The 25,295-nt window shown below is 31.7% G+C and overlaps 1 protein-coding gene across 1 annotated transcript; it reads right to left on the reverse strand.

Annotated features, from left to right (window-relative positions):
* Window positions 1-676: 676 nt before the first annotated feature.
* Window positions 677-23,868, reverse strand: LOC146534675 (uncharacterized). Its single transcript, XM_085193168.1, has 5 exons — window positions 23,683-23,868; window positions 7,409-7,574; window positions 6,811-6,916; window positions 5,112-5,295; window positions 677-2,856 (listed from the first exon to the last, which is right to left on the reverse strand). The coding sequence occupies exons 2-5, from the start codon at window positions 7,563-7,565 to the stop codon at window positions 2,752-2,754; spliced, it is 552 nt and encodes a 183-aa protein (XP_085049294.1). The 5' UTR covers window positions 7,566-7,574; window positions 23,683-23,868; the 3' UTR covers window positions 677-2,751.
* Window positions 23,869-25,295: the final 1,427 nt, after the last annotated feature.

The raw sequence follows: 25,295 nt of genomic DNA on the forward strand, positions 1-25,295 counted from the left end.
GACACCAGAGAAAAGAAACTGAAATATAAATTTAAATAAATATTTGATTTCCTCGAATGGGGATCGAACTCACAACCGCATTACAGTCACACACTTGTGCCTCTCCGCCACGTCTGGCCTTAATTTATTAATTCTTTATTATAATATTTTTTCTATGTAAATTAAATACTATTTCAAGCTCCAATTTGATCATTCTAGAAAAACTTTCCAGTACCTCTACTTTGTTTATCGTACATTTGTTAAATAATTACGCTACTTAAAATATAGGCATATTTTCTAAAAATATTGTGTAATTAGTAGATTAAGTAAGACGAATGTTAGTTAAATTCCCCACGGCAAAATATTTTAATAAAATCCAAATAAATAAGTTACTTAACGCAAGCAATTAAAACTAAGCACCATTATCATAATTTTTATATAAGATAAAGAAATTTAGGAAAAAGAAATAAACAGTAATAATTTACTTTTACTTCTTATTTATTAGTCGATTTTTGGCTTCACTAGAGGGCATTGATTCAGTGTAGTATTAATATTAAATATTTACAAATAAATTATACAAAGTAAATGGCCTTACTAATTAAATATTATTAACTAATTTAAATATTTGAAACTTAATATTTCTTTACAATATTTAAGTTTGTTAAAAATTCCATTGTTTTTATAACATGAGTACCTATTATATATATAAAATATAAGTAAATTAAGATTATTAATACATTTGATTAGGTACTTACAAACATATCTATATGGGCTATTCAATATAATTCGGTAATTTCCGATCTAAATTAGTGATTCTTCTCTTGACTTCATTTATATAATTACGAAATACATACTCTAGTGGAAATAATACATACTTCGCTTTGGTGTCGAGGTAAAGCGCGGCGTTGAGGTCCGCTACTCAACATGCAACGCATCCAGGATTTTGCGAAAAATAGGGAGTGGAATATCTTAACACTAGGTTCCCTTTGCCTACCTTCTTTTTATTCTTAATTATATTTTAGTTTAGTAAATGTAGCAATTATTAAAATAAATCAAGAAAATATTAATCCTACACAATAAGCTGTTATATTTATGTTAAAAACATTTAAATGAATGTCTAGTATAACTGATTAACATTTATCAGTGAATGTCTTAGGTAATATTCGACCTTAATAAAAGAATAAAAAATAATAAATTTAGTTTTATGATACATCTGAGTCATAATTAGGCTTCTGAATAATAATAAAATAATTAAAGTTTTATCTAGTATAATTGCTATGTGATTTATGTAATATATACATATATTACACAAGTACAGTTGCGTAATTTTTTTTTTATAAAAGTACTGCTTGCCAAGACATTTTGCAACAAAAATGTTATTAATTTTGGTGTAAATGATAAAAAATTCATTATGAAATATATAATAAGTACATTTCTTTGCTCTCAACTCTCAATCAACACGCAATACCTCCAGAATTCGGCGAAAAGTGGGGAGCGGAGTGCCTTAACACTGGGTTCCCCCTGTCTACCCTGCTACAGCGGGATACTGCGTGAATCGGAGAAAAAAGTCCTACCGTGAGGACAAATTTGAAAACATAACAAAAAAGTTTTTAAACTCTCTTTTTAAAATTAAGAAGTGATTAAGCAGAAATAGTCGAGTAGGATTTATATTTGAAATATGTTTAATTTTAATATTCTACACATTGTAGAATATTATTGTATCTTTATAGATATGTCAAAATCACTTAAAGTATTTTTTTATCATCTAATAATACTTTCGGTGTATCTATTCAGCCTATAGTTAGATCAGGCCATGTGTACAAAATTTCTATGCCTACTTACTACTATTAAGTTTCATTATTAATTTTTTTAGAAATATTTTATTAATCATTACATTTCGTAGATAATACTTCCATTGAAAGCCAATTGTGCGTAAAATATATTAGATTTCTATTGTGTATTAATTATTAGAATTTAAAATTAAATTTTGACAAATATGTCAAAATAAATTATCTACATAAATATTTTATCTATATTTTAATAACGAATAACATGCACAAAATAGTTTACGGTTATATGAAGTCTTTTTCATAAAATCGTCAAATTTACAGATTTTATAAGACTATTGTCTATAGATATTTATTTTAAAATAACAATTTTAAAATTTTTAAATATGAATTGTATTTACATTAATTAATATATAAATAAAACTATCATAACAATTTAAAAAAAAAGAAACCACAAGCGCAAAATAAATATTGAAATATTACAGTATTATTTATAATAAAAAAACCTACAGCAATGAATTACATTTTTCGAGGGTAACAAGAACCTTTAATAATAGAACAGCCTACGGCAAATTTCTCTTCATCCAACTTATTAGCGACTCCCTTCTGGGCCGGCTTTGATGTTCGATAACACACAGAAAATTGTTGTTTATGAAATACAAATCAAATTTTTCATTTATAAAACAAGATTTTAATGATATTACGAATAAAATAACAATATATTTATTAAGTATAGGAATTCGATATAGATCTCACGATCACAGGACGAAAGTTCACTTAAATGATATAGTTATTGTGTCACAGATTAAAACCTAAGAGGAATGTCCAAGAACAGCTTCATGCGTTCACCTATATCGGCGACGATGTGGTCTTCCAGCATCTGCTAGCTGTCCGTATCAGGCGGGTCCTCGATGTCGTCTATGGGTTGGCTGGTCAGCGCAGCCCAGAGCGGCGAGCGCGCGCCGAGCTGGGCCGAGCCCCGCCGCTAGCTGTCCCGCGCGCATGCCGCCGCCGACACCGCCGCGCTGCCCACTGCACCCATTGCGCTGAACAAAATTGAACCTACTTCTCGATCTGGTGTTATTTCCACCTGTCAACATTGTAAGTTTATATTAGTTTTAGTATGGCAGAGATTCCTTCTAGCGAGATATTTTGTGGCAAACATTGTTTTAGTTTAAAGGGCACTGAGTAGTAAGTTACTAGTTAGTAAGTTAAATTACTTTGTGCGAGGCATGTTACATGACAGATTGACTCGCGGTCGCCCCTGTAGATTTATATACCGTAATAATTTGTGTTTAAATTAATAAATATTAATACAATAAGAATTTAGTGGAAATACAACTGCTAAGAAATATGCCTTTTATATTTCATTAACTATTTTTTCTTCGAAATGAAATGTAATCAGTAAAATAACAGTTTATTCTATTTGCATTTTAAAATCTTAATTAATGTTGCAATATAAAGGTTGAGTTTCTATGCACACATTTCTTTATAAAACAACCATAAAAAAACATGATTTTAGAACTTAAAACATTTTGCAATTAATATTTTTAAGCCGTCGTGGCTTAACGCACTGTACGTCTACAAATGCTGTCCCAATATCGTTTGACTGTAAATCTGACGGTTGTAGGTTCGATTCCCATTAAGGACGATGAATTATTTTCATTTCTCTGTTCTAGTAAGCATGTCTTTGAGTTCCTCCGCTCAATACTCCTCGAAAATTGAGCGGAAAAGTGCGATACAGCCTACTCTACTATTGCTAAAAAGATTTTAAACCTCAAGCTCTATCCACCACCAAGCTATTCACATAAATAGTTTTTTTATGTATTTAGGACAGTAATAGAAAAATAAATCGAATAAAACTCTTTCGTATTTTGTTTTCCTTTTATTTGTTTAATGTAATTTTGCAAATGGTTTCTCTATACAGGCTGAAACGGCATGTGTACTGATAACTGTGAAAATGAACAATTATATTTTCTGAGTTACTTGTTGTATTTACCATACCTTAAATATATTACTAAATTATGTTTACCAATATACTTACTTACAGAATAAAATGTTATAAATTTATTTTAAATATATTAGGTACTAGCGGTCCGCCCACGGCTTCGCCTGCGTGAACTACGTTATTATTAATTTCTGTCTCCATGAGTACCTACGTCCTATAAATGACGTCCACGCAAAATTTGACACTCCTAGCATTTGTAGTAACGAAGTTTCATACAAAACTTTCAACACCAAAAACAACCCTTTAGGATTCGAATATTGCAAATTCCCGTCTTAGCGAGTACCTACGTCCTATAAATAACTCCTACGCAAAATTTGAGATTCCTAGCATATGTAGTTTCTGAGATTTCGTGATGAGTGAGTGACCTTTCAATTTTATATATATAGATAAACCATCTTTACCTACAAACATCTCTAAGAAATAGCTAGGATTATTCCGACGATATTCCACCGCTTCCGTTATTTACTAGGTAACAGAGCAGCAGATGGCGGATTAGGAACCTTCTTATTTATTAAGCGAGGCTGCCGTTCTCTGTGACATTTAAAGGCTATTATTTCGCGCAATATTAGCTAATGGATACAGTATGTTTTAATTAATAAAAACTGAAATGGGTACACGGGTTTTTATTTCTACTAAGACTAACATTTGCTGTATTATATAGAATTTTTGTTATTTTTAAGTTCGGTATATTTCTTATATAAATTTTACGACGACATTAAACAAATTTTTGCTTTACTTTGTTACTAGAGCGAAAAAATTTAAATATTCTATACTAGCGGACGCGCGCAGCTTCGCCTGCTTATTTACACTGTTAGGGATGAATTATAATACACCATAAAACACATGTTCAATGAAATATTTTTAAGTGTAAATTTCAAATTTGATAAAAATCGGTGGCGATTTAAAGATATTTCCATACAAACTTTCAACCCCTTATTTGCACCCTCAGGGGGAGAATTGGAGAAAACGATGAAATACGTGTTCAATTAAATACTTTTAAAAATCTAAATTTCAAATTTTATAAAAATCGGTGCCGATTTAATTTTTTTTCCATACAAACTTTCAACCCTTTATTTCCCCCCTTTAGGGTTAAAACGTAACAAAAGTAAACATCTGTCCAAATTCCACGTTTCTACGCACAGCAGTTACGGCTGTGCCTACGTCTTACCTCAGTCAGTGAGGACAAGTCCTTTTATATATATAGAAGAAGATTATAAATAACATGTCATTCCCTCGAGTGGCAATCGAACCCACAACCATCGCGTTTGCGTGCTAAATTACACCACAATGGCCTCATGTTCTGTTATGGTAAAGAAATGCTCTAATAAAAACTTCACCTGTGAAAGCGTAGTTTGTTCAGGATCTGATCGTTCCTCCAAAACGGTGTCAAGTTCCAACGTGGGGGGAGGTCTGGGTGACCTGACGAGGCTGACTGCTCTTGGTCTGTTCTTCACCGGCGATAGTCTTACTACGGAGAGTTCCCCTCTGTCCAATTCGCAGTTACGTCGACGTGCACGTTCTCTGTGATGCCATTTGTACAATAAGAAAAAGAAAAAGAAGCCGGGTAGGCAGAGGGAACCTAGTGTTAAAATATTCCGTTTCCCATTTTACACCTTATTTGAGGCATTGCGTGTTGAGTTGAAACTCAACGCCGGACTTTTGCCTTGGTGCCAGAGCGAAGAGATGAAAATATTAAAAAAAAAAAAATCCTTCGAGTGGGATCGAACCCACTACCATCGCGTTACAGTCACAGTCTTGTGTCCCTGGGCTGCGGCGGCCTTAATATATAGCGTAGATTAATATATAACCCAATATATAGTAAAGATTAATAGAAAAGTGAAAATATAGCATACTTTATGCAAATATAAATAAATAAATAAATAAAATAAAAATACTTTATTTGTTCAACAGATTTTACACAAAAATAATTGTTACAGAGATATCCTTTTAAGCAAGTAATGCCTGAAATAATATAAATATGACATACCTATGAAACATAATTAATTAGCTTAATAATCAACATTACGAGACATCACTAGTTCAAATATTAGTAGATATTTTAGTCTACTTTTTAATATACCAGCAGGTACGATAAAAGTTAAAAATTTGATTGATTTCAGTAATGAAAATCGCAAATAAACTTTACGTTTTCAAATTTTATGCACGTTCTCGCCGCCATATTGTCGGTACAAATAAATCTAATTTCAGATTCGGGCTCGGTATTTCGTTTAAAAATGTAGGCGTACTGACAACAGCAGGTAAACTATTATGCTCCAATTTTCAAACCAAATGTTTCTGTGAATGTAGTTTCTGTACCAATCTCTCTGAATTACCTTTAAATATATCGTAAATGGGAAAAGTTTTAGGTGCACATTTGATTAATTATTTCCCGGGTCGTATACGTTTCTACCGGGGCTGTAGCGTTTCATTTGGACTAGGATAGATTAGGGAAAATTTCGCTATTAATCATAAAAATTACAAATTATAGTTATATGTAAACTTTGTGGGCATAAAATTATATTACATTTACTTTTTATTTGTTATATTTGTTCGGAAATTGGGTTGACCTAACTCTATCAAATTTTAAAAAGCTCAGTTATCAAATATTTAGAATAAATTGCAATTGCTAAATTAATTGACACCCTCGTGGCGCAGTAGCACGAGAGTGTAACTATAACGCGGTGCTTGTGGGTTCGATCCTCACTCGGGGGAATGAATTAGTATTTATTAATATTTTCGCTCTGGCACCAAGGCGAAAAGCCCGGCATTAAGTGCCCCACTCAACACCTCAAAAAATTCGACAGAAAGTAAACGGACTATCTTAACACTAACACCATCTGCCTAAGCTGCTGTATGCGGGATGCAGCGTGAAGCTGAAGTTAGTGTTATAATAAGATTTAGATAAAGCTTTATTACTTTAATAGTAGTACCTATGTAATTGAGATTTTCTCAACACTTCTTGACTCATAAATATTAGAAAATTACACTAAAACACGTATTGTTGACGTGACATACGAATCAATGATTTATAGTTACCTGGCCAATTTAGCTCGTCGCCGTAGACAACATATCACTGTGAGCGCCAACAATGGGAACCCGAAAATACATGATACTATCGGCACAACAATCGACTCGGGTGTCACTGAAATAAAAGATGATGTCATTTGATGACATCCATGGACAAAGAAACAAAGGAATGAGGGTATTTGATACCAAAAATATATAAATTTACAATATAATAATGCTTGCGGGTATTTTAGTAAAATTTTATGTGGTCTGGTTGATCGCAAGGGTTTTGCGGTGGGGGCGAAATATTGCGCACGCAAATATCAACAATGTGATAGAAATTTATTTATGTTCTACAATTTTGTTAATTAAATGAGATTTTAATTATATATGGAAAGTTTAATTTTCGAAAATGGAATAGATAATGTTGTTCTATTTTCGAAAATTTCTCTCTGCCTACCCTGCTGTGTGCGGGTTACAGCGTGAAGCTGATTTTATTTAATATTTTTTTAGATTCGAAGAATATGTAAGTAAGAACTGATATACCATATTATGCTAAGGAAATTAGTTATTTATATTAGTGACAGTGCATTGAATAGTCCATATTACATACGAAGCTACTTCTCACCAGTTGGATAAATGATGATAGGCGGTCGTTTGTTGCCATTGCCTGATTTGGAAGCCACAATGATGTTGCTAGGAGCCGCCGTTGATGTAGATGTTGTGGTAGTCCCAGGAAATCTTTCTAGAAGCGTCGATGAGTTTACCGTCGGTGTCCGAGTCATATTGCTTGTCTATGGACAATTACGAAATATGATAATAAATTTGTACATATTATAACGATAAAGGAAGGGTTTCGTGAGAAGGATTTTTATTTGTGGCATGATGAAGAAATTAAACGAATATAAAAACAAATAAATAAAATATTTAGCCTTATTTTTAAAACAGTATTATATTTACGAGTATAATCAGTGCAGATTACTTAGAGCTTAACTGTTATAACGTTCAAACTTCATTAAATTATAAACGCGCAAAGATTAAACGATCTTTCTTTTTAGTCTTCAGGGTATTATTTTCTTTAATAATATGCCCATTTACCGATATAAGAAAAAAAAATAAAGATATGAGTAAAAGAAAAAAAATATAAGTATTTATTTAGCTGGTTACTTGGAGTACAGCTCTTAGATATGCTCCACAATAATAATGATATAATTATCGATAAAAATTTGAAGACAGAAAGAAATACAACTATATATTAGAAACATATTTTTTTATCTAAATGTTGTAAGACGAATGGAGAAAGAAACAAGAGAGTCTGTTCTTCATTATCCACTTCAATAGACTAGTAACTTTTCTATTTATTTATTTATTTATTTAAAGTTTGCAAACGGTTATTACATTGTAGAAGTTATTCAAATTACGAGAAATTCTTAGCTATTATGCTTTGGGTAGAAAGCCGGCAAGCAGCCGGCTTTCTACCCAAAGCAAACATTTGCTGTGTTCGGTGAAACAATAATTGTAATTAAAAAATAATTTTAAAATTATTTAATAAACTAAGAAAATATAGAAATTAGACATTTACATAAAAAAAAACAACTGTATAATACAGGATAGAAAATAACATATATATTTTATATATATTTTTTCTTATGTTAGTATTAAGGTCAAATAGTAATAAAAAGAAAACTTCATTTATTATAAGTACCTTATCACGTAAAGGGTTCTTTGTCAATGCGAGCTCAAAGCCGACCAATATCAGTATCGGAATGAAATGGATATTTACTTTGATATCTATAACGCTGGTTGTTAAATAATTTTATTTGCTAAACTTCGGGAGAGACAGTCAAAAATTTTTTAGTAAGTAATATTTTACTTACTTTTCGTTGATAATATTGACAATATCATATTATCTTAAATTGGCATAAAGCTACACAATTTTTTCTTTATTATTTTTATTTATTTTGAATTAAAAAATATTATTTACAGCTTCATTGTGTATTCCCCGCACAGCTGGGTAGCCAAAGGGAACCTAGTGTTAAGACACTCCATTCGTCACTTTCCGCCGAGGTATTGCGAGTTGCGTGGCGGAATTTAACGCCATGGTTTGCCTCGACGCCAGAGCAAAAAAAGTGAAATATACATTTATATAAATATTTAATTTCCTCGAGTGGGGATCGAACCCGTAATCAGTCACGTTTACAGTAACACTTTGTGCCCCTGCCCTACGACTGGTCTCAATCATACAGTATTATAACAAAAGTAAAAATATATAAAACTTAATTGTACAGACATAAATTTATAGTGTTCAAACACTGCGGTCGCCAACTTTACCAACAGTGCTCACAACGTCGAGTGGTGGTCGTTTACGCCGCACCTTTTTTTATAGAGAGGGGAAATAAAGAATGAAATAAAATAATAATAACCCTCCTATAAATAAAAAGAATTCACATCCATCACTTTTAAAGTGAGATACGGTCGAGCCAGTGACATGCAAAAACTTATGCAGATTGGAAATGGAGAACGAAAACTTGATTTTACAATCAACCGAAACAAGACCAAGCTAATGAAAGTAGATCGCGACGGCCTTCTGTCTGAAACTCATATAATCAAGGACATTTTGTCGACAATTTCATATATTTGGGTTCAAAGATATGCAACGATAGCAGCTGTGTCGAGAAAATACAAAGACGCATAAGTATGGGGAAGGATGCCATGACATGCCATTTCCAGGGACACTAAAATGCGACTTGTGCGAGCTTTTGTGTTTCCAGTATTTAAGATAACATAAGATAAAAAGTCTTTATTGCACACTTAATAACAATAATTACATTTTATACATAAAATGCATTAAGGCGGCCGGAGGAGGAGTATCGGGATGGAAAAGGATGAAATAGAGGAGCGTGACAGTGTGGAGGTACCGACGGTTTTCTAACGGCGGTTTTCAGAAAGCCATTGCAGCCTAACGCGGTACTGGCGATTACCTATGGAGCTAAAATTTGGACCATCAAAAGTAAAGAGAAGCAACGCATTGACGCCTTTGAAATGTAGTGCTGATTGTAGAGCGCACACGAATACCTTGGACTGCAAAACGCACAGGCTGCAGGAATCCATTCGTGCTCGTAAGATGACCGCCAACCACGATCATCAGTTATGATGGACACAACTTGCAAGAAGACCCACGTATCTAATATAAAATACGCTTTTTTTTATTCGTTTTCTTAACCCAGCAACGTCCACGTATGTGGACTAATTTAACCACGAAGCTAGCAAATGACAGGCATCGATAAAAAGCATCGATCACATTAATTATTTATTAAGAGATTATGTTTATCTAACATCATTAATTATCATACTTGGCAGTTCTAATATTATAATCTCGTGTGAATTCCCGTGTTTTTGTGGAAACTATGGAAACGTTACATTATTTGTTTTAATTAAAAAATAAAAATTAATGCTTATTTAATGTTAATATTAAAAATAGTATGTGGATACATTATTATATTTAGGGTTGTGTACCTTAAAAGGAAGGAATGGAATTCTTATAGGACCTTTATTTTGTACATTTTCCAGGGTATATGCTTATCCACCTGTCAAGGATTTATCAAAAAAAAAATTTAAGGCAGAAATTAATATCAAATATCCAGATCTACAATACACTGACTCATAGAAAAAAAGGTTCAAATCAACACAATTGAAATATCAATTTATGTTTTGTTTCTGCCAACCAATATGAAATGAAATTCGCCATATTTATCAAACATAGAGCATGCACGCGCCCACAAACTTCATCAACTTTTGTAAGTTGCAATTTCCGACTCGCACTTAACCGGCTTCTTAATTATTTAAATATCATTCATATACAAGACGGGAGACAGAAAAAATTATGAATTAGTATAGTGAAAAAGATAGGCCAGTATTATAGATAATTATCACCACTTCAGAGAGGTCACTGTGATGGAGAGCCATTAATTGGAAGCACTATAAATAAGCAGGCTATAGCTAATAGCCTGCCGCCATAAATCCTCCATTAGCACATACGCAGAAACATAACTAGCATTGGTAATATATGTTTATCTAATGTATGGCCAAGGATTAATTATTATTATCTATATATATAAAAGGACTTGTCCTCACTGACTGAGGTAAGACGCACGCACAGCCGTAACCGCTGTACGTAGAAACGTGAAATTTGGACAAAAGTTTACTTTCGTAATCTGGAAATCCACTAAGAAGGGATTTTGAAAAATTTTAACCCTAAAGGGGTGAAATAGGGGTTCAAAGTTTGTATGGAAAAAAAATTAAATCGGCACCGATTTTTATAAAATTTGAAATTTAGATTTTTAAAAGTACTTAATTGAACACGTGTTTCATTGTTTTCTAGAATTCTCCCCCTAAGGGTGCAAATAAGGGGTTGAAAGTTTGTATAGGTTTTTTTTAAATTGTCACCAATTTTTATAAAAATTGAAATTCAGACTCTTAAACGTATATAATTAAACACATGTTTCATGGTTTTCTAGAATTCACCTCCTAAGGGTGCAAATAAGGGGTTGAAAGTTTGTATGGGAAAATTCTTAAATCGCCACCGATTTTTATAAAAGTTGATATTTAGACTCTTAAAAATATTTAATTGAACATATGTTTCATGGTTTTCTAGAATTCACCCCCTAAGGGTGCAAATAAGGGGTTGAAAGTTTGTATGGAAAAATCTTTAAATCGCCACCGATTTTTATAAAATTGTAAATTGGGACTCTTATAAATATTTAATTGAGCACGTATTTCACGGTTTTTTAGAATGTACCCCCTAAAGGTGCCAATAAAGGGTTGAAAGTTTGTATGGAAAAATCTTTAAATCGCCATCGATTTTTATAAAATTTGAAACTTAGACTCTTAAAAATATTTCATTGAATACATGTTTCGTGGTTCATTTTAATTCATCCCCTAGGGGTGCAAATAAGGGGTTGAAAGTTTTTATGGAAAATCTTTAAATCGCCACCGATTTTTATAAAATTTGAAACTTAGACTCTTAAAAATATTTCATTGAACACATGTTTCGTGGTTTATTAGAATTCACCCCTAATTATGCAAGCGAAGCTGCGCGCGTCCGCTAGTCTATATATATAAAAGGACTTGTCCTCACTGACTGAGGTAAGACGTACGCACAGCCGTAACTGCTGATGGTAGAGACGTGAAATTTGGACAGATGTTTACTTTTGTAATCTGGACATCCACTAAGAAGGGATTTTGAAAAATTTTAACCCTAAAGGGGTGAAATAGGGGTTGAAAGTTTGTATGGAAAAACATTTAAATCAGCACCGATATTTATAAAATTTGAAATTTAGATTTTTAAAAGTATTTAATTGAACACGTGTTTTATCGTTTTCTAGAATTCTCCCCCTAAGGGTGCAAATAAGGGGTTGTAAGTTTGTATGGAAAAATCTTTAAAACGCCACCGATTATTATAAAATTTGAAATTTAGACTTTTAAAAATATTTGATTGAACATGTGTTTCATGGTTTTCTAGAATTCACCCCCTAAGGGTGCAAATAAGGGGTTGAAAGTTTGTATGGAAAAATCTTCAAATCGCCACCGATTTTTATAAAATTTGAAATTTAGACTCTTAAAAATATTTCATTGAACACATGTTTCATGATTTATTAGAATTCACCCCTAAATAAGCTAGCGAAGCTGCGCGCGTCCGCTAGTTAAATATAAGTGGAGTTTGATATATTACTTATATAAATGAAAATAACAGTTTTTTGTCATTGAGTTTTTACTCTTTAGTTAATTTCGTTAGTGCTAGCAATTATAAATATATATTTCGTATTTTAAGGTCACGCTGTATCTCGCACACAGCGGAATAGGCAGAGGGAACCTAATGACTATACCTAAACTCCCCCATTCTTCGCCGAATTCTGAAGGTATTGCGTGTTGAGTAGCAGAACTTAACGCCACACTTGACCTTGACACCAAAGCGAATAAAATGGAAATATAAAATTTCCTCGAATGGAAAATGAATCCACTACTACGTTTACAGTTACACACTTGTGTCCCTCAAAAACCAACAGGTACTATTGTATTATAGCGTGATATCCAATTTTAATTAAATTTTCAGTTATGCTGGATGCTCCAGTAAATTTGATTTTTTCTGTCACAGTTCAAACGAGATATGTATGAAAGCACCAAAAATAGTTTTCGTATCACAGAGTAATATTCGAAATATTTTTTTTTATTCTATAAAACATAAAAGACTATAGTATAAAGAGTAAAGCTTCACGAAATTTTATTGTATGAGGGATCATTTTAATGTCAACCAGCCAAAAGTAGAAGTTTGACCTTTACAGACCAGAAAAGTTCAGTCTGTTTTATAGATAAACTTTTCTAATTTTTTTTACTTGATGATTTTTTCCGGCAGAATATATCCAAGCGTTAAATCGTTCTTTTATATTTACTAATATTTGTGCTTTATAATTTAATCACCTAATTAAGATACGGATGACGAAATTATTTTCTAATAGATATAAAAACCATCATGAAACCATAGTTAAAAAGTGTCCGAATATAAACGCAATGATTTCTAATTCGATTACCGCGTTTAAATTTTGAACATATTTTCATTGTCTTATAAATTCACATAACATTATAAGTATCATCATCATCATCATCATCAACAACCATCTTTTGTCCACTGTTGGACATAGGCCTTCCCCAATTCTCGCCACCACACTCGATCCTCGGCTCTTCGGACCCATCCGCATCCCGCCAACCTCTTTATGTCGTCGGCCCATCTGGCAGGGGGTCGTCCCACCGGTCGTTTTGTACGGGGTCTCTGCCCCAGCGGCCGTCGGCTCAACGACAGATATGGGGTAGCCCATTGCCACTTCAGCTTACCAATTCTTTGAGCTATGTCGGTGACTTTGGTTCTCCTCCGGATATAAGTATGGTTCATATAAATATAAGCGGCAATAGTAAAACTGTCCATAAAATTGTATATACTCTGCCTACGTCGTCAACAGTCAGAGATGCATGAGGCAGAGAAAAAAAAAATAACGAACGGTGACATTGATATCAATAAGTGACTTTTCGTATAAACATTTAAACAATAATCTTATTTGATAAAAAATATATAAAAAAATAAGTAATGTTTTTTATAATTTTTAACATAAAATTATTTACTCTGTCTACGTCGTGAGCCAGAGAACGAAAAAGAAAAAGATTTAACGGACGGTGACGCTCATTGATATCAATAACTGATTTTTCGTACAAAACTTTAAACAATAATCTTATTTGATAAAAAATATAAAAAAGTAAGTAATGTCTTTCTATATATTTTTATCAAATAAGATTTTATTTGACAGTTTTTGACATAAGGAAGTTCAGAATTCAATTCATATATGAGAATAAAATCCTTATTTTATAAGTGTAACTTTAGCTCGAAGGTTAATTTAAAGTTAGCAACTCAAATAACAATAACTTTTCGGCAGTATTGAATTTCCTTCTTTAGTTCCTGCGTAAATAATATAGTTAATATGTAGTGCTACGAGAAACAGAATATGCAACTTTAATTTAATTTAAATAAATTAAAATAAAAACTAAAGTAGATAACTAATGACTTTTATTTCAACTGCATTTTTTAAAACAATTTTAGATTAAAAATGTTATCTTCATTGTTTGTTCATTTTAAAAACCTTTTACAGTAGACAAAAACTAAAGCTGAAAGGTTAGATTATCGTTTTGGTTTTTGTTATGGCTTTCGGGGCAGGTAAGCTAATGTAAGTCGGTTATTTAAAAGTGTTGCCTTATTTACTACGTAACTAGATGTATTCTGTCACATCCATATATCTCTTTTGATGATCGTAAGGATAGAGGGTTCTTTTAAATTTTTAAAGTAGGTATACAATTATTTTCTTTAACTAATACTTTTAGAAGGAAAAAATAGTTTGTTTTCATTTTGTTGACGTAATTTGCTTTCAGTTGTCAAATTAAAAATTATTACCATCCATGAATTATGTAGCGTTGAGATTTACAATGATTAAATATTTTCTACGATTTCTAGTTTTTAAGGTAAATGTAACATGTTAATTGTACTTATTTAGATTGGTAATGGAATAATGGTAATGGAATTACCGTATTTCTTTTTTGCCATTCTTTTTCTACTGGGAATTTATCAGTAACCTATTTTAGGGATAAAGAGTTTAGCTTAGTTAAATGTTTCTATATTAGCATCAATGTTTTATAATGTTAAATTTTAAATACATTTTTTGTTGCTTCACGGAGTCTAACAAGGTCGGCGATTTACTTTATAAATATAAACATTCCCCCACTGACATATTTTAACTGCATCATGAAGACTATTTATAGAAACTTTTAGTTCCAATGTTGTTTAATTTTTTTTTCTAAGTCACTCTATTCCCTCGTTAAGACACTTCGTTTACCATATTCCGCCTAATTTCGAGACACTGTGTGAGTGAAAACCTAATGCACCACGATTCACTGCAAAACTATGTTAGCTAGCTTACAAAAAGAAAATCTAAATTTCCTTAATATTTATTGATATACTAGCGGACGTGCGCAGCTTCGCTTGCGTATTTAGGCGTGAATTCTAATAACCCATGAAACATATGTTCAATGAAATATTTTTAAGAGTCTAAATTTCTAATTTTATAAAAATCGGTGGCGATTTGAAGATTTTTCCATACTAACTATCAACCCCTTATTTGCACCCTTAGAGGGTGAATTCTAGAAAACGATGAAACACGTGTTCAATTAAATACTTTTAAGAGTCTGAATTTCAAATTTTATAAAAATTGGTGCCGATTTAAAAAATTTTCCATACAAACTTTGAACCCCTATTTCACCCCTTTAGGGTTAAAACTTTTCAAAATCCCTTCTTAGTGGATGTCCAGATTACAAAAGTAAACATCTGTCCAAATTTCATGTTTCTACGCACAGCGGTTACGGCTGTGCGCGCGTCTTACCTCAGTCAGTGAGGACAAGTCCTTTTATATATATAGATATTTAATTTCCTTGAGTGGTAATCGAACCCTTAACCTGTCACGTTTACAATCACAATTTTTTATATACACATATCTTGAACTTTTCACATATTACACTAGAGTGTGAATTTTCAATTCAGGACTATATTGTGAGGAAACTAATTTTCATTTTCTGCTTTACGTAACAAAGCACTTACTCGAGGGACTCGTTAGCTGTTTCGGAAGTATAACCCTGATTTGTGCATTACTTATTAGGTTAGGAACTAAAATGGACGTTACGGTAATCTTGTTTAAACTAAAAATGGTAGTTGAAGTTACATTAACTTTTATATTTATAGGTATGTATTAACAATAAATATAAAAGTTAATGTTAATTCGAATTTTAGCTTTAGTTTTTTTTTTCAGCTTCACGCTGTATCCCGCATGTAGCAGAAGAGGCAGAGGAAGCTTAGTGTTAAGACACTTCGCTCCCCATTCCGCCGAATTTGCCTCGACACCAAAGCGAAGAAATAAAATTATTAAATACTAGCGGACGCGCGCAGCTTCGCCCGCTTATTTGCATCCTTAGGGGTGAATCCTAATTAACCATGAAACACGTGTTCAATGAAATGTTTTTAAGAGTCTAAATTTCAAATCTTATAAAAGTCGGTGGCCATTTAAAAAAATTTTCATACAAACTTTCAACCCCTATTTCATCCCCTTAGAAGTCGAATATTGCAAATTCCCGTCTTAGCGAGCACCTACGTTGTATAAGTAACTCCTATGCAAAATTTCAGATTCCTAGCACATGTAGTTTCTGAGATTTCGTGATGAGTGAGTGACCTTTCGATTTTATATATATAGATTACATTTTCGTCGCTAACATCTTTCGTCTTCCTTTTAACACTTTATTTTGAGATATTGCCTTTTGAGTAGCGAAACCCAACGCCGTGTTAAGGAAATAACAAAAAAATATTCCTTCAGCGTGAATCGAACCCACAACTATCTTTCGTTCTTTAATTTACATGTAATAAATATACTATGTTTTCACACTCAACGAAGCAATTCTTTTAACAAGTTCTATAGCGCTGAAAAGGTAGTAAAATTTATTTTAAGTTCGCGAGTTAAAAGAATATTGTAGTCTCTAAAATACAATTTTACCATTATGTAAACGTTGAAGTTATATAGCTTTTTAATAACACGAACGCCGTAAAAGACTGAAAAGGACGTGAGATTTTTCGTAAATATGCTTTAAATTGTACTTTTTAATATTAATATGTAGTGGTAGAGCAGAATGGTAGAGCTAATTTTCTAAATTTGTAGTTTTTTATTTTTTAGCTTCACCTTGTATTCAGGGTGGGCGGAGGGAACGTGGGAATCTATTGTTAAGACAATTACGTTTCTATTAATCACTTCTGTCCCCTATTTTCCGCCAATTTCTTCTTTTGTGAGTTGAGTGGCGGAGTTCAACGGTGTTAATTTATTTGTAAAATTAAATACAATTTAATACAAAATTTTAATTTCATTTGCAATTACACAATAATTGAATTACACTTAACAACAATCTCTTTTATAGATTGCATAATCACAAATTAGCTGAAATATTTTTTATATCAGTTCTAAGCGTTTAATCTTTTAAAACAGTTTGTGATAGATAGAAGAAGCATTTTTTTTTAAATAAAATATATTTTTAAAAATTTATATAATTGAACAATTTAATGTTATGTTATTAGCAACAATATGTTTTAATTAAGTATTTTATTAGTTTTGAATCTGTCAGTTATTCTTGTAGGTTTAATTCCCATTTGCGGAATAAATTATTATTTATTAATTTATTTGCTCTCGTACTAAAGCGCGGCGCTGAGTTCCGCCATTCAACACGCCACGCAATGCCCTAAAAATTTGATCGAAAGTGGGAAATGGAGAGTTTTAACACTAAATTTCCTCTGCCTACCATGCCATATGCGGGATACATACAGCGTTAACCTGAAAAAAAAATCAATAATTTTTATAAATATCAATTAACATTTTCAAACTTATGTATTTTGTAAATAACTTATTTCGTCCGTTTCCAATAGATTTAATAAGGCAGTAAATATTTATTGTTTATTTGCCATACCAAAGCTTCTATAACAAATAAAGTATAAAGAGTAAAGCTTCACGAAATTTTATTGTATGAGGGATCATTTTAATGTCAACCAGCCAAAAGTAGAAGTTTGACCTTTACAGACCAGAAAAGTTCAGTCTGTTTTATAGATAAACTTTTCTAATTTTTTTTACTTGATGATTTTTTCCGGCAGAATATATCCAAGCGTTAAATCGTTCTTTTATATTTACTAATATTTGTGCTTTATAATTTAATCACCTAATTAAGATACGGATGACGAAATTATTTTCTAATAGATATAAAAACCATCATGAAACCATAGTTAAAAAGTGTCCGAATATAAACGCAATGATTTCTAATTCGATTACCGCGTTTAAATTTTGAACATATTTTCATTGTCTTATAAATTCACATAACATTATAAGTATCATCATCATCATCATCATCAACAACCATCTTTTGTCCACTGTTGGACATAGGCCTTCCCCAATTCTCGCCACCACACTCGATCCTCGGCTCTTCGGACCCATCCGCATCCCGCCAACCTCTTTATGTCGTCGGCCCATCTGGCAGGGGGTCGTCCCACCGGTCGTTTTGTACGGGGTCTCTGCCCCAGCGGCCGTCGGCTCAACGACAGATATGGGGTAGCCCATTGCCACTTCAGCTTACCAATTCTTTGAGCTATGTCGGTGACTTTGGTTCTCCTCCGGATATAAGTATGGTTCATATAAATATAAGCGGCAATAGTAAAACTGTCCATAAAATTGTATATACTCTGCCTACGTCGTCAACAGTCAGAGATGCATGAGGCAGAGAAAAAAAAAATAACGAACGGTGACATTGATATCAATAAGTGACTTTTCGTATAAACATTTAAACAATAATCTTATTTGATAAAAAATATATAAAAAAATAAGTAATGTTTTTTATAATTTTTAACATAAAATTATTTACTCTGTCTACGTCGTGAGCCAGAGAACGAAAAAGAAAAAGATTTAACGGACGGTGACGCTCATTGATATCAATAACTGATTTTTCGTACAAAACTTTAAACAATAATCTTATTTGATAAAAAATATAAAAAAGTAAGTAATGTCTTTCTATATATTTTTATCAAATAAGATTTTATTTGACAGTTTTTGACATAAGGAAGTTCAGAATTCAATTCATATATGAGAATAAAATCCTTATTTTATAAGTGTAACTTTAGCTCGAAGGTTAATTTAAAGTTAGCAACTCAAATAACAATAACTTTTCGGCAGTATTGAATTTCCTTCTTTAGTTCCTGCGTAAATAATATAGTTAATATGTAGTGCTACGAGAAACAGAATATGCAACTTTAATTTAATTTAAATAAATTAAAATAAAAACTAAAGTAGATAACTAATGACTTTTATTTCAACTGCATTTTTTAAAACAATTTTAGATTAAAAATGTTATCTTCATTGTTTGTTCATTTTAAAAACCTTTTACAGTAGACAAAAACTAAAGCTGAAAGGTTAGATTATCGTTTTGGTTTTTGTTATGGCTTTCGGGGCAGGTAAGCTAATGTAAGTCGGTTATTTAAAAGTGTTGCCTTATTTACTACGTAACTAGATGTATTCTGTCACATCCATATATCTCTTTTGATGATCGTAAGGATAGAGGGTTCTTTTAAATTTTTAAAGTAGGTATACAATTATTTTCTTTAACTAATACTTTTAGAAGGAAAAAATAGTTTGTTTTCATTTTGTTGACGTAATTTGCTTTCAGTTGTCAAATTAAAAATTATTACCATCCATGAATTATGTAGCGTTGAGATTTACAATGATTAAATATTTTCTACGATTTCTAGTTTTTAAGGTAAATGTAACATGTTAATTGTACTTATTTAGATTGGTAATGGAATAATGGTAATGGAATTACCGTATTTCTTTTTTGCCATTCTTTTTCTACTGGGAATTTATCAGTAACCTATTTTAGGGATAAAGAGTTTAGCTTAGTTAAATGTTTCTATATTAGCATCAATGTTTTATAATGTTAAATTTTAAATACATTTTTTGTTGCTTCACGGAGTCTAACAAGGTCGGCGATTTACTTTATAAATATAAACATTCCCCCACTGACATATTTTAACTGCATCATGAAGACTATTTATAGAAACTTTTAGTTCCAATGTTGTTTAATTTTTTTTTCTAAGTCACTCTATTCCCTCGTTAAGACACTTCGTTTACCATATTCCGCCTAATTTCGAGACACTGTGTGAGTGAAAACCTAATGCACCACGATTCACTGCAAAACTATGTTAGCTAGCTTACAAAAAGAAAATCTAAATTTCCTTAATATTTATTGATATACTAGCGGACGTGCGCAGCTTCGCTTGCGTATTTAGGCGTGAATTCTAATAACCCATGAAACATATGTTCAATGAAATATTTTTAAGAGTCTAAATTTCTAATTTTATAAAAATCGGTGGCGATTTGAAGATTTTTCCATACTAACTATCAACCCCTTATTTGCACCCTTAGAGGGTGAATTCTAGAAAACGATGAAACACGTGTTCAATTAAATACTTTTAAGAGTCTGAATTTCAAATTTTATAAAAATTGGTGCCGATTTAAAAAATTTTCCATACAAACTTTGAACCCCTATTTCACCCCTTTAGGGTTAAAACTTTTCAAAATCCCTTCTTAGTGGATGTCCAGATTACAAAAGTAAACATCTGTCCAAATTTCATGTTTCTACGCACAGCGGTTACGGCTGTGCGCGCGTCTTACCTCAGTCAGTGAGGACAAGTCCTTTTATATATATAGATATTTAATTTCCTTGAGTGGTAATCGAACCCTTAACCTGTCACGTTTACAATCACAATTTTTTATATACACATATCTTGAACTTTTCACATATTACACTAGAGTGTGAATTTTCAATTCAGGACTATATTGTGAGGAAACTAATTTTCATTTTCTGCTTTACGTAACAAAGCACTTACTCGAGGGACTCGTTAGCTGTTTCGGAAGTATAACCCTGATTTGTGCATTACTTATTAGGTTAGGAACTAAAATGGACGTTACGGTAATCTTGTTTAAACTAAAAATGGTAGTTGAAGTTACATTAACTTTTATATTTATAGGTATGTATTAACAATAAATATAAAAGTTAATGTTAATTCGAATTTTAGCTTTAGTTTTTTTTTTCAGCTTCACGCTGTATCCCGCATGTAGCAGAAGAGGCAGAGGAAGCTTAGTGTTAAGACACTTCGCTCCCCATTCCGCCGAATTTGCCTCGACACCAAAGCGAAGAAATAAAATTATTAAATACTAGCGGACGCGCGCAGCTTCGCCCGCTTATTTGCATCCTTAGGGGTGAATCCTAATTAACCATGAAACACGTGTTCAATGAAATGTTTTTAAGAGTCTAAATTTCAAATCTTATAAAAGTCGGTGGCCATTTAAAAAAATTTTCATACAAACTTTCAACCCCTATTTCATCCCCTTAGAAGTCGAATATTGCAAATTCCCGTCTTAGCGAGCACCTACGTTGTATAAGTAACTCCTATGCAAAATTTCAGATTCCTAGCACATGTAGTTTCTGAGATTTCGTGATGAGTGAGTGACCTTTCGATTTTATATATATAGATTACATTTTCGTCGCTAACATCTTTCGTCTTCCTTTTAACACTTTATTTTGAGATATTGCCTTTTGAGTAGCGAAACCCAACGCCGTGTTAAGGAAATAACAAAAAAATATTCCTTCAGCGTGAATCGAACCCACAACTATCTTTCGTTCTTTAATTTACATGTAATAAATATACTATGTTTTCACACTCAACGAAGCAATTCTTTTAACAAGTTCTATAGCGCTGAAAAGGTAGTAAAATTTATTTTAAGTTCGCGAGTTAAAAGAATATTGTAGTCTCTAAAATACAATTTTACCATTATGTAAACGTTGAAGTTATATAGCTTTTTAATAACACGAACGCCGTAAAAGACTGAAAAGGACGTGAGATTTTTCGTAAATATGCTTTAAATTGTACTTTTTAATATTAATATGTAGTGGTAGAGCAGAATGGTAGAGCTAATTTTCTAAATTTGTAGTTTTTTATTTTTTAGCTTCACCTTGTATTCAGGGTGGGCGGAGGGAACGTGGGAATCTATTGTTAAGACAATTACGTTTCTATTAATCACTTCTGTCCCCTATTTTCCGCCAATTTCTTCTTTTGTGAGTTGAGTGGCGGAGTTCAACGGTGTTAATTTATTTGTAAAATTAAATACAATTTAATACAAAATTTTAATTTCATTTGCAATTACACAATAATTGAATTACACTTAACAACAATCTCTTTTATAGATTGCATAATCACAAATTAGCTGAAATATTTTTTATATCAGTTCTAAGCGTTTAATCTTTTAAAACAGTTTGTGATAGATAGAAGAAGCATTTTTTTTTAAATAAAATATATTTTTAAAAATTTATATAATTGAACAATTTAATGTTATGTTATTAGCAACAATATGTTTTAATTAAGTATTTTATTAGTTTTGAATCTGTCAGTTATTCTTGTAGGTTTAATTCCCATTTGCGGAATAAATTATTATTTATTAATTTATTTGCTCTCGTACTAAAGCGCGGCGCTGAGTTCCGCCATTCAACACGCCACGCAATGCCCTAAAAATTTGATCGAAAGTGGGAAATGGAGAGTTTTAACACTAAATTTCCTCTGCCTACCATGCCATATGCGGGATACATACAGCGTTAACCTGAAAAAAAAATCAATAATTTTTATAAATATCAATTAACATTTTCAAACTTATGTATTTTGTAAATAACTTATTTCGTCCGTTTCCAATAGATTTAATAAGGCAGTAAATATTTATTGTTTATTTGCCATACCAAAGCTTCTATAACAAACAACAGACAACACAGGTATAAACGCTATGTTTTTTTTATAAGTAATTCAATTTCAGTTTCCATTATACTGGAATATTGAGAAAAATGCATACTTCGTTGAATAATTTTATACTGAAGTTAGAAGACGATAATTCCTCTTCGGTACGTAGAAGTGCCTACCTCAGATTTTAATTGAATATGCTGTCTCGCCGAAGCAAACAGCTCATGAATATGCAATTTTTTTCTTTGTGAACTTCTGTAGGTAATATCAAGGAAGCATAATAAATACAATAGAAACATTACGAATGGATTTCATAGATATGTTGGTTAGTATGTACATACATACATACATTTATATGTACTTATACATATGTGCGTGAACACTCGTGTTGCGGGTTTGAATACCACTTAGATTCAATTAAGCTAGATTTGAAAAAAACAGATGGAGAGCACTTTATTAGCTTTTTTCCATTTTTCTAATTTTACTTTTCCCGTTTTCTAATTTAATAGTGAATTAATATTTATTATTATTAATACAAATACATACAAATAAATTGTAGTTTAATTAATTTAAAGATTATCAAGGTATTAAGTTGGTAATAATAAATTTATAATGAATATTCTGTGTTTTATAAACTAATGCTTAAGCCTTTTATTGTAAAAAAATATATTTTTTCAAATTAAAATACTTAAGGCTTAATTATTTCAAAAGAAAATAACTAATAAGTAATTTTTCAGTTTCTTATATTCTCATAATCAATAAATAGTAAACTTATTTTAAAATTGTGTTCCTAGAAAAATTGAGGCGTTTACTAAAACATTTTAATGAAATCCACTGATAGATATTCACTGCAGATATATTTACATATTTCATGCAATATTTACCACCTTACTCTAGTTAAAAGCAGATATTTGAAAGCTTATGTACATTCCAGTATGAAAAAGAAAACTCACCGATAAAAGAGACGTTATTAAAAATAATATATTTCTATCAATAATAATTAAGAAGCACTGCCAAATAGAAATACATTTTTTTAACTTAACATATCATACAAACGAATGTATGTCGCGATGGTTGGGAACGGCGAAAAGCGAGCGTCCCGATGCTCAGCCTTCGGTGAACTGGGGCTCAGTAGTCAGGAATGATAGTCAGACCGACTCTATGGATGCATTTCGACCGACGACCCGGATTCTTACTCTATTAATACAAATTCGAATTTTTGTCCAAAACTCTCCTCTAATAGAAAGATTTAGAGCGGAAGGCGTGAAAAAGTTTATCGTTTGTTTTTATTGGGGGTGCCATTGTTTATTGAAGGGGTTCGGGTTAGATTAGACGAGTTCTGCGATTGGTAAATAAATTTGGCTGTCGATATACAGGATTGTGTTGTTTCTTTTCTTTTATTTTTTAACTTCCATCCATTTTCTAGTGTACAGTTTATTGCCAATTTCTTTTCTGTTAATAAAACTTGTTTTTGTAGATATCTTTTTAAAAGATAAAGAATAGCTTTTCTCAGTATATTAAAATAAATTTCTGTCGTTGAATATTGAATGTACATTTCACAATACAACCGAGCAATAAGCCTTACAAAGTAAGAGATATAGGCATCTAGTACTGCATTGTCTGGATAGACAGACGACTGCTGCAATGACCGTATAGACTGTAGTATTGTAGAGCAAGAAACATTTAATATGTTCCTATTGTTATAGAGATAGAGAAATTAAAGCGTGAAATCACAGCGGGTTCCGTGATTGTTTTTTATTATTTTTTATGGCCATGATTAAATGCAGGCAAATTTTTCTTGTAAAATTTTAACATTAATATTAAAGGAAACCCTCAAACCTTTTAATCACATATAATAATCTGATTTAAGAAATTCATTAAAAGTAGGTTTTCTTTTTAAATAAATTTATCAATGTATTGTATAATTTTCTTTTTAAATTATATTGTAAGGTACTCTTTTAAGTTAATTAGACGGTCTAATAAAATAAAATGCATCACTACCATAATGCAGTTAAGCTTCGGTTATCCTTCTTACGTGGAGACATTTTGTGTTTTGTTGTAGATATATTTCTACTTTGTTCTAAAAAGAAAATAGAAGTATTTTTTTTCCTTCATGCTGTACCTCGAACATAGCAAAGTGTTAAGACACTCCGTTTACTTAAAAATTCTTGAGACATTGTGTGTTGAGTGGCGGAACTAAACGCTGCGTTTTGCCTCGTTACCAGAGTGCGCAAATTAATAAATCAATGTCATTCCCCCGAGTGGGACACAATCGGCGTATTTACAATAGCATTAGAACCTTGCGCGACTATAGCCTTTTCTAAACATCATACGATAAATTTATATATAACTAGCGACCCTATTGCGGCTTCGCCCGCTTTTACTACTGGATTATTCATATAATGTATGTTTGCAAAGCACTTAAGATAATGTGAAAATTAATTAAACCCTAGTGCAACCCGCATTTTCGTAGTTTCAATAAGGATTTTCCAATTGTTTTACACAGCAAGGATTTTTTAGTAGGTACCGTAATTTTAAATCTGTGCTACTAATCTTTTCAAGTACT

This window comes from Heliconius melpomene, chromosome 11 (assembly GCF_056956725.1).
Source record: "Heliconius melpomene rosina isolate 202511_hmr_F chromosome 11, ASM5695672v1, whole genome shotgun sequence".
Classification (NCBI taxonomy): Eukaryota; Metazoa; Arthropoda; class Insecta; order Lepidoptera; family Nymphalidae; genus Heliconius; species Heliconius melpomene.

What these genes read in the sequence shown, in the direction of transcription:
- LOC146534675 (XM_085193168.1), bottom strand. Translation starts at nt 7,565, where the DNA reads ATGACTCGGACACCGACGGTAAACTCATCGACGCTTCTAGAAAGATTT. An exon ending in TATCATCATTTATCCAACTG is followed by an intron (nt 6,917 to 7,408) that starts GTGAGAAGTAGC and finishes CTTTTATTTCAG; the next exon opens with TGACACCCGAGTCGATTGTT. An exon ending in AACAAACTACGCTTTCACAG is followed by an intron (nt 2,857 to 5,111) that starts GTGAAGTTTTTA and finishes CAATGTTGACAG; the next exon opens with GTGGAAATAACACCAGATCG.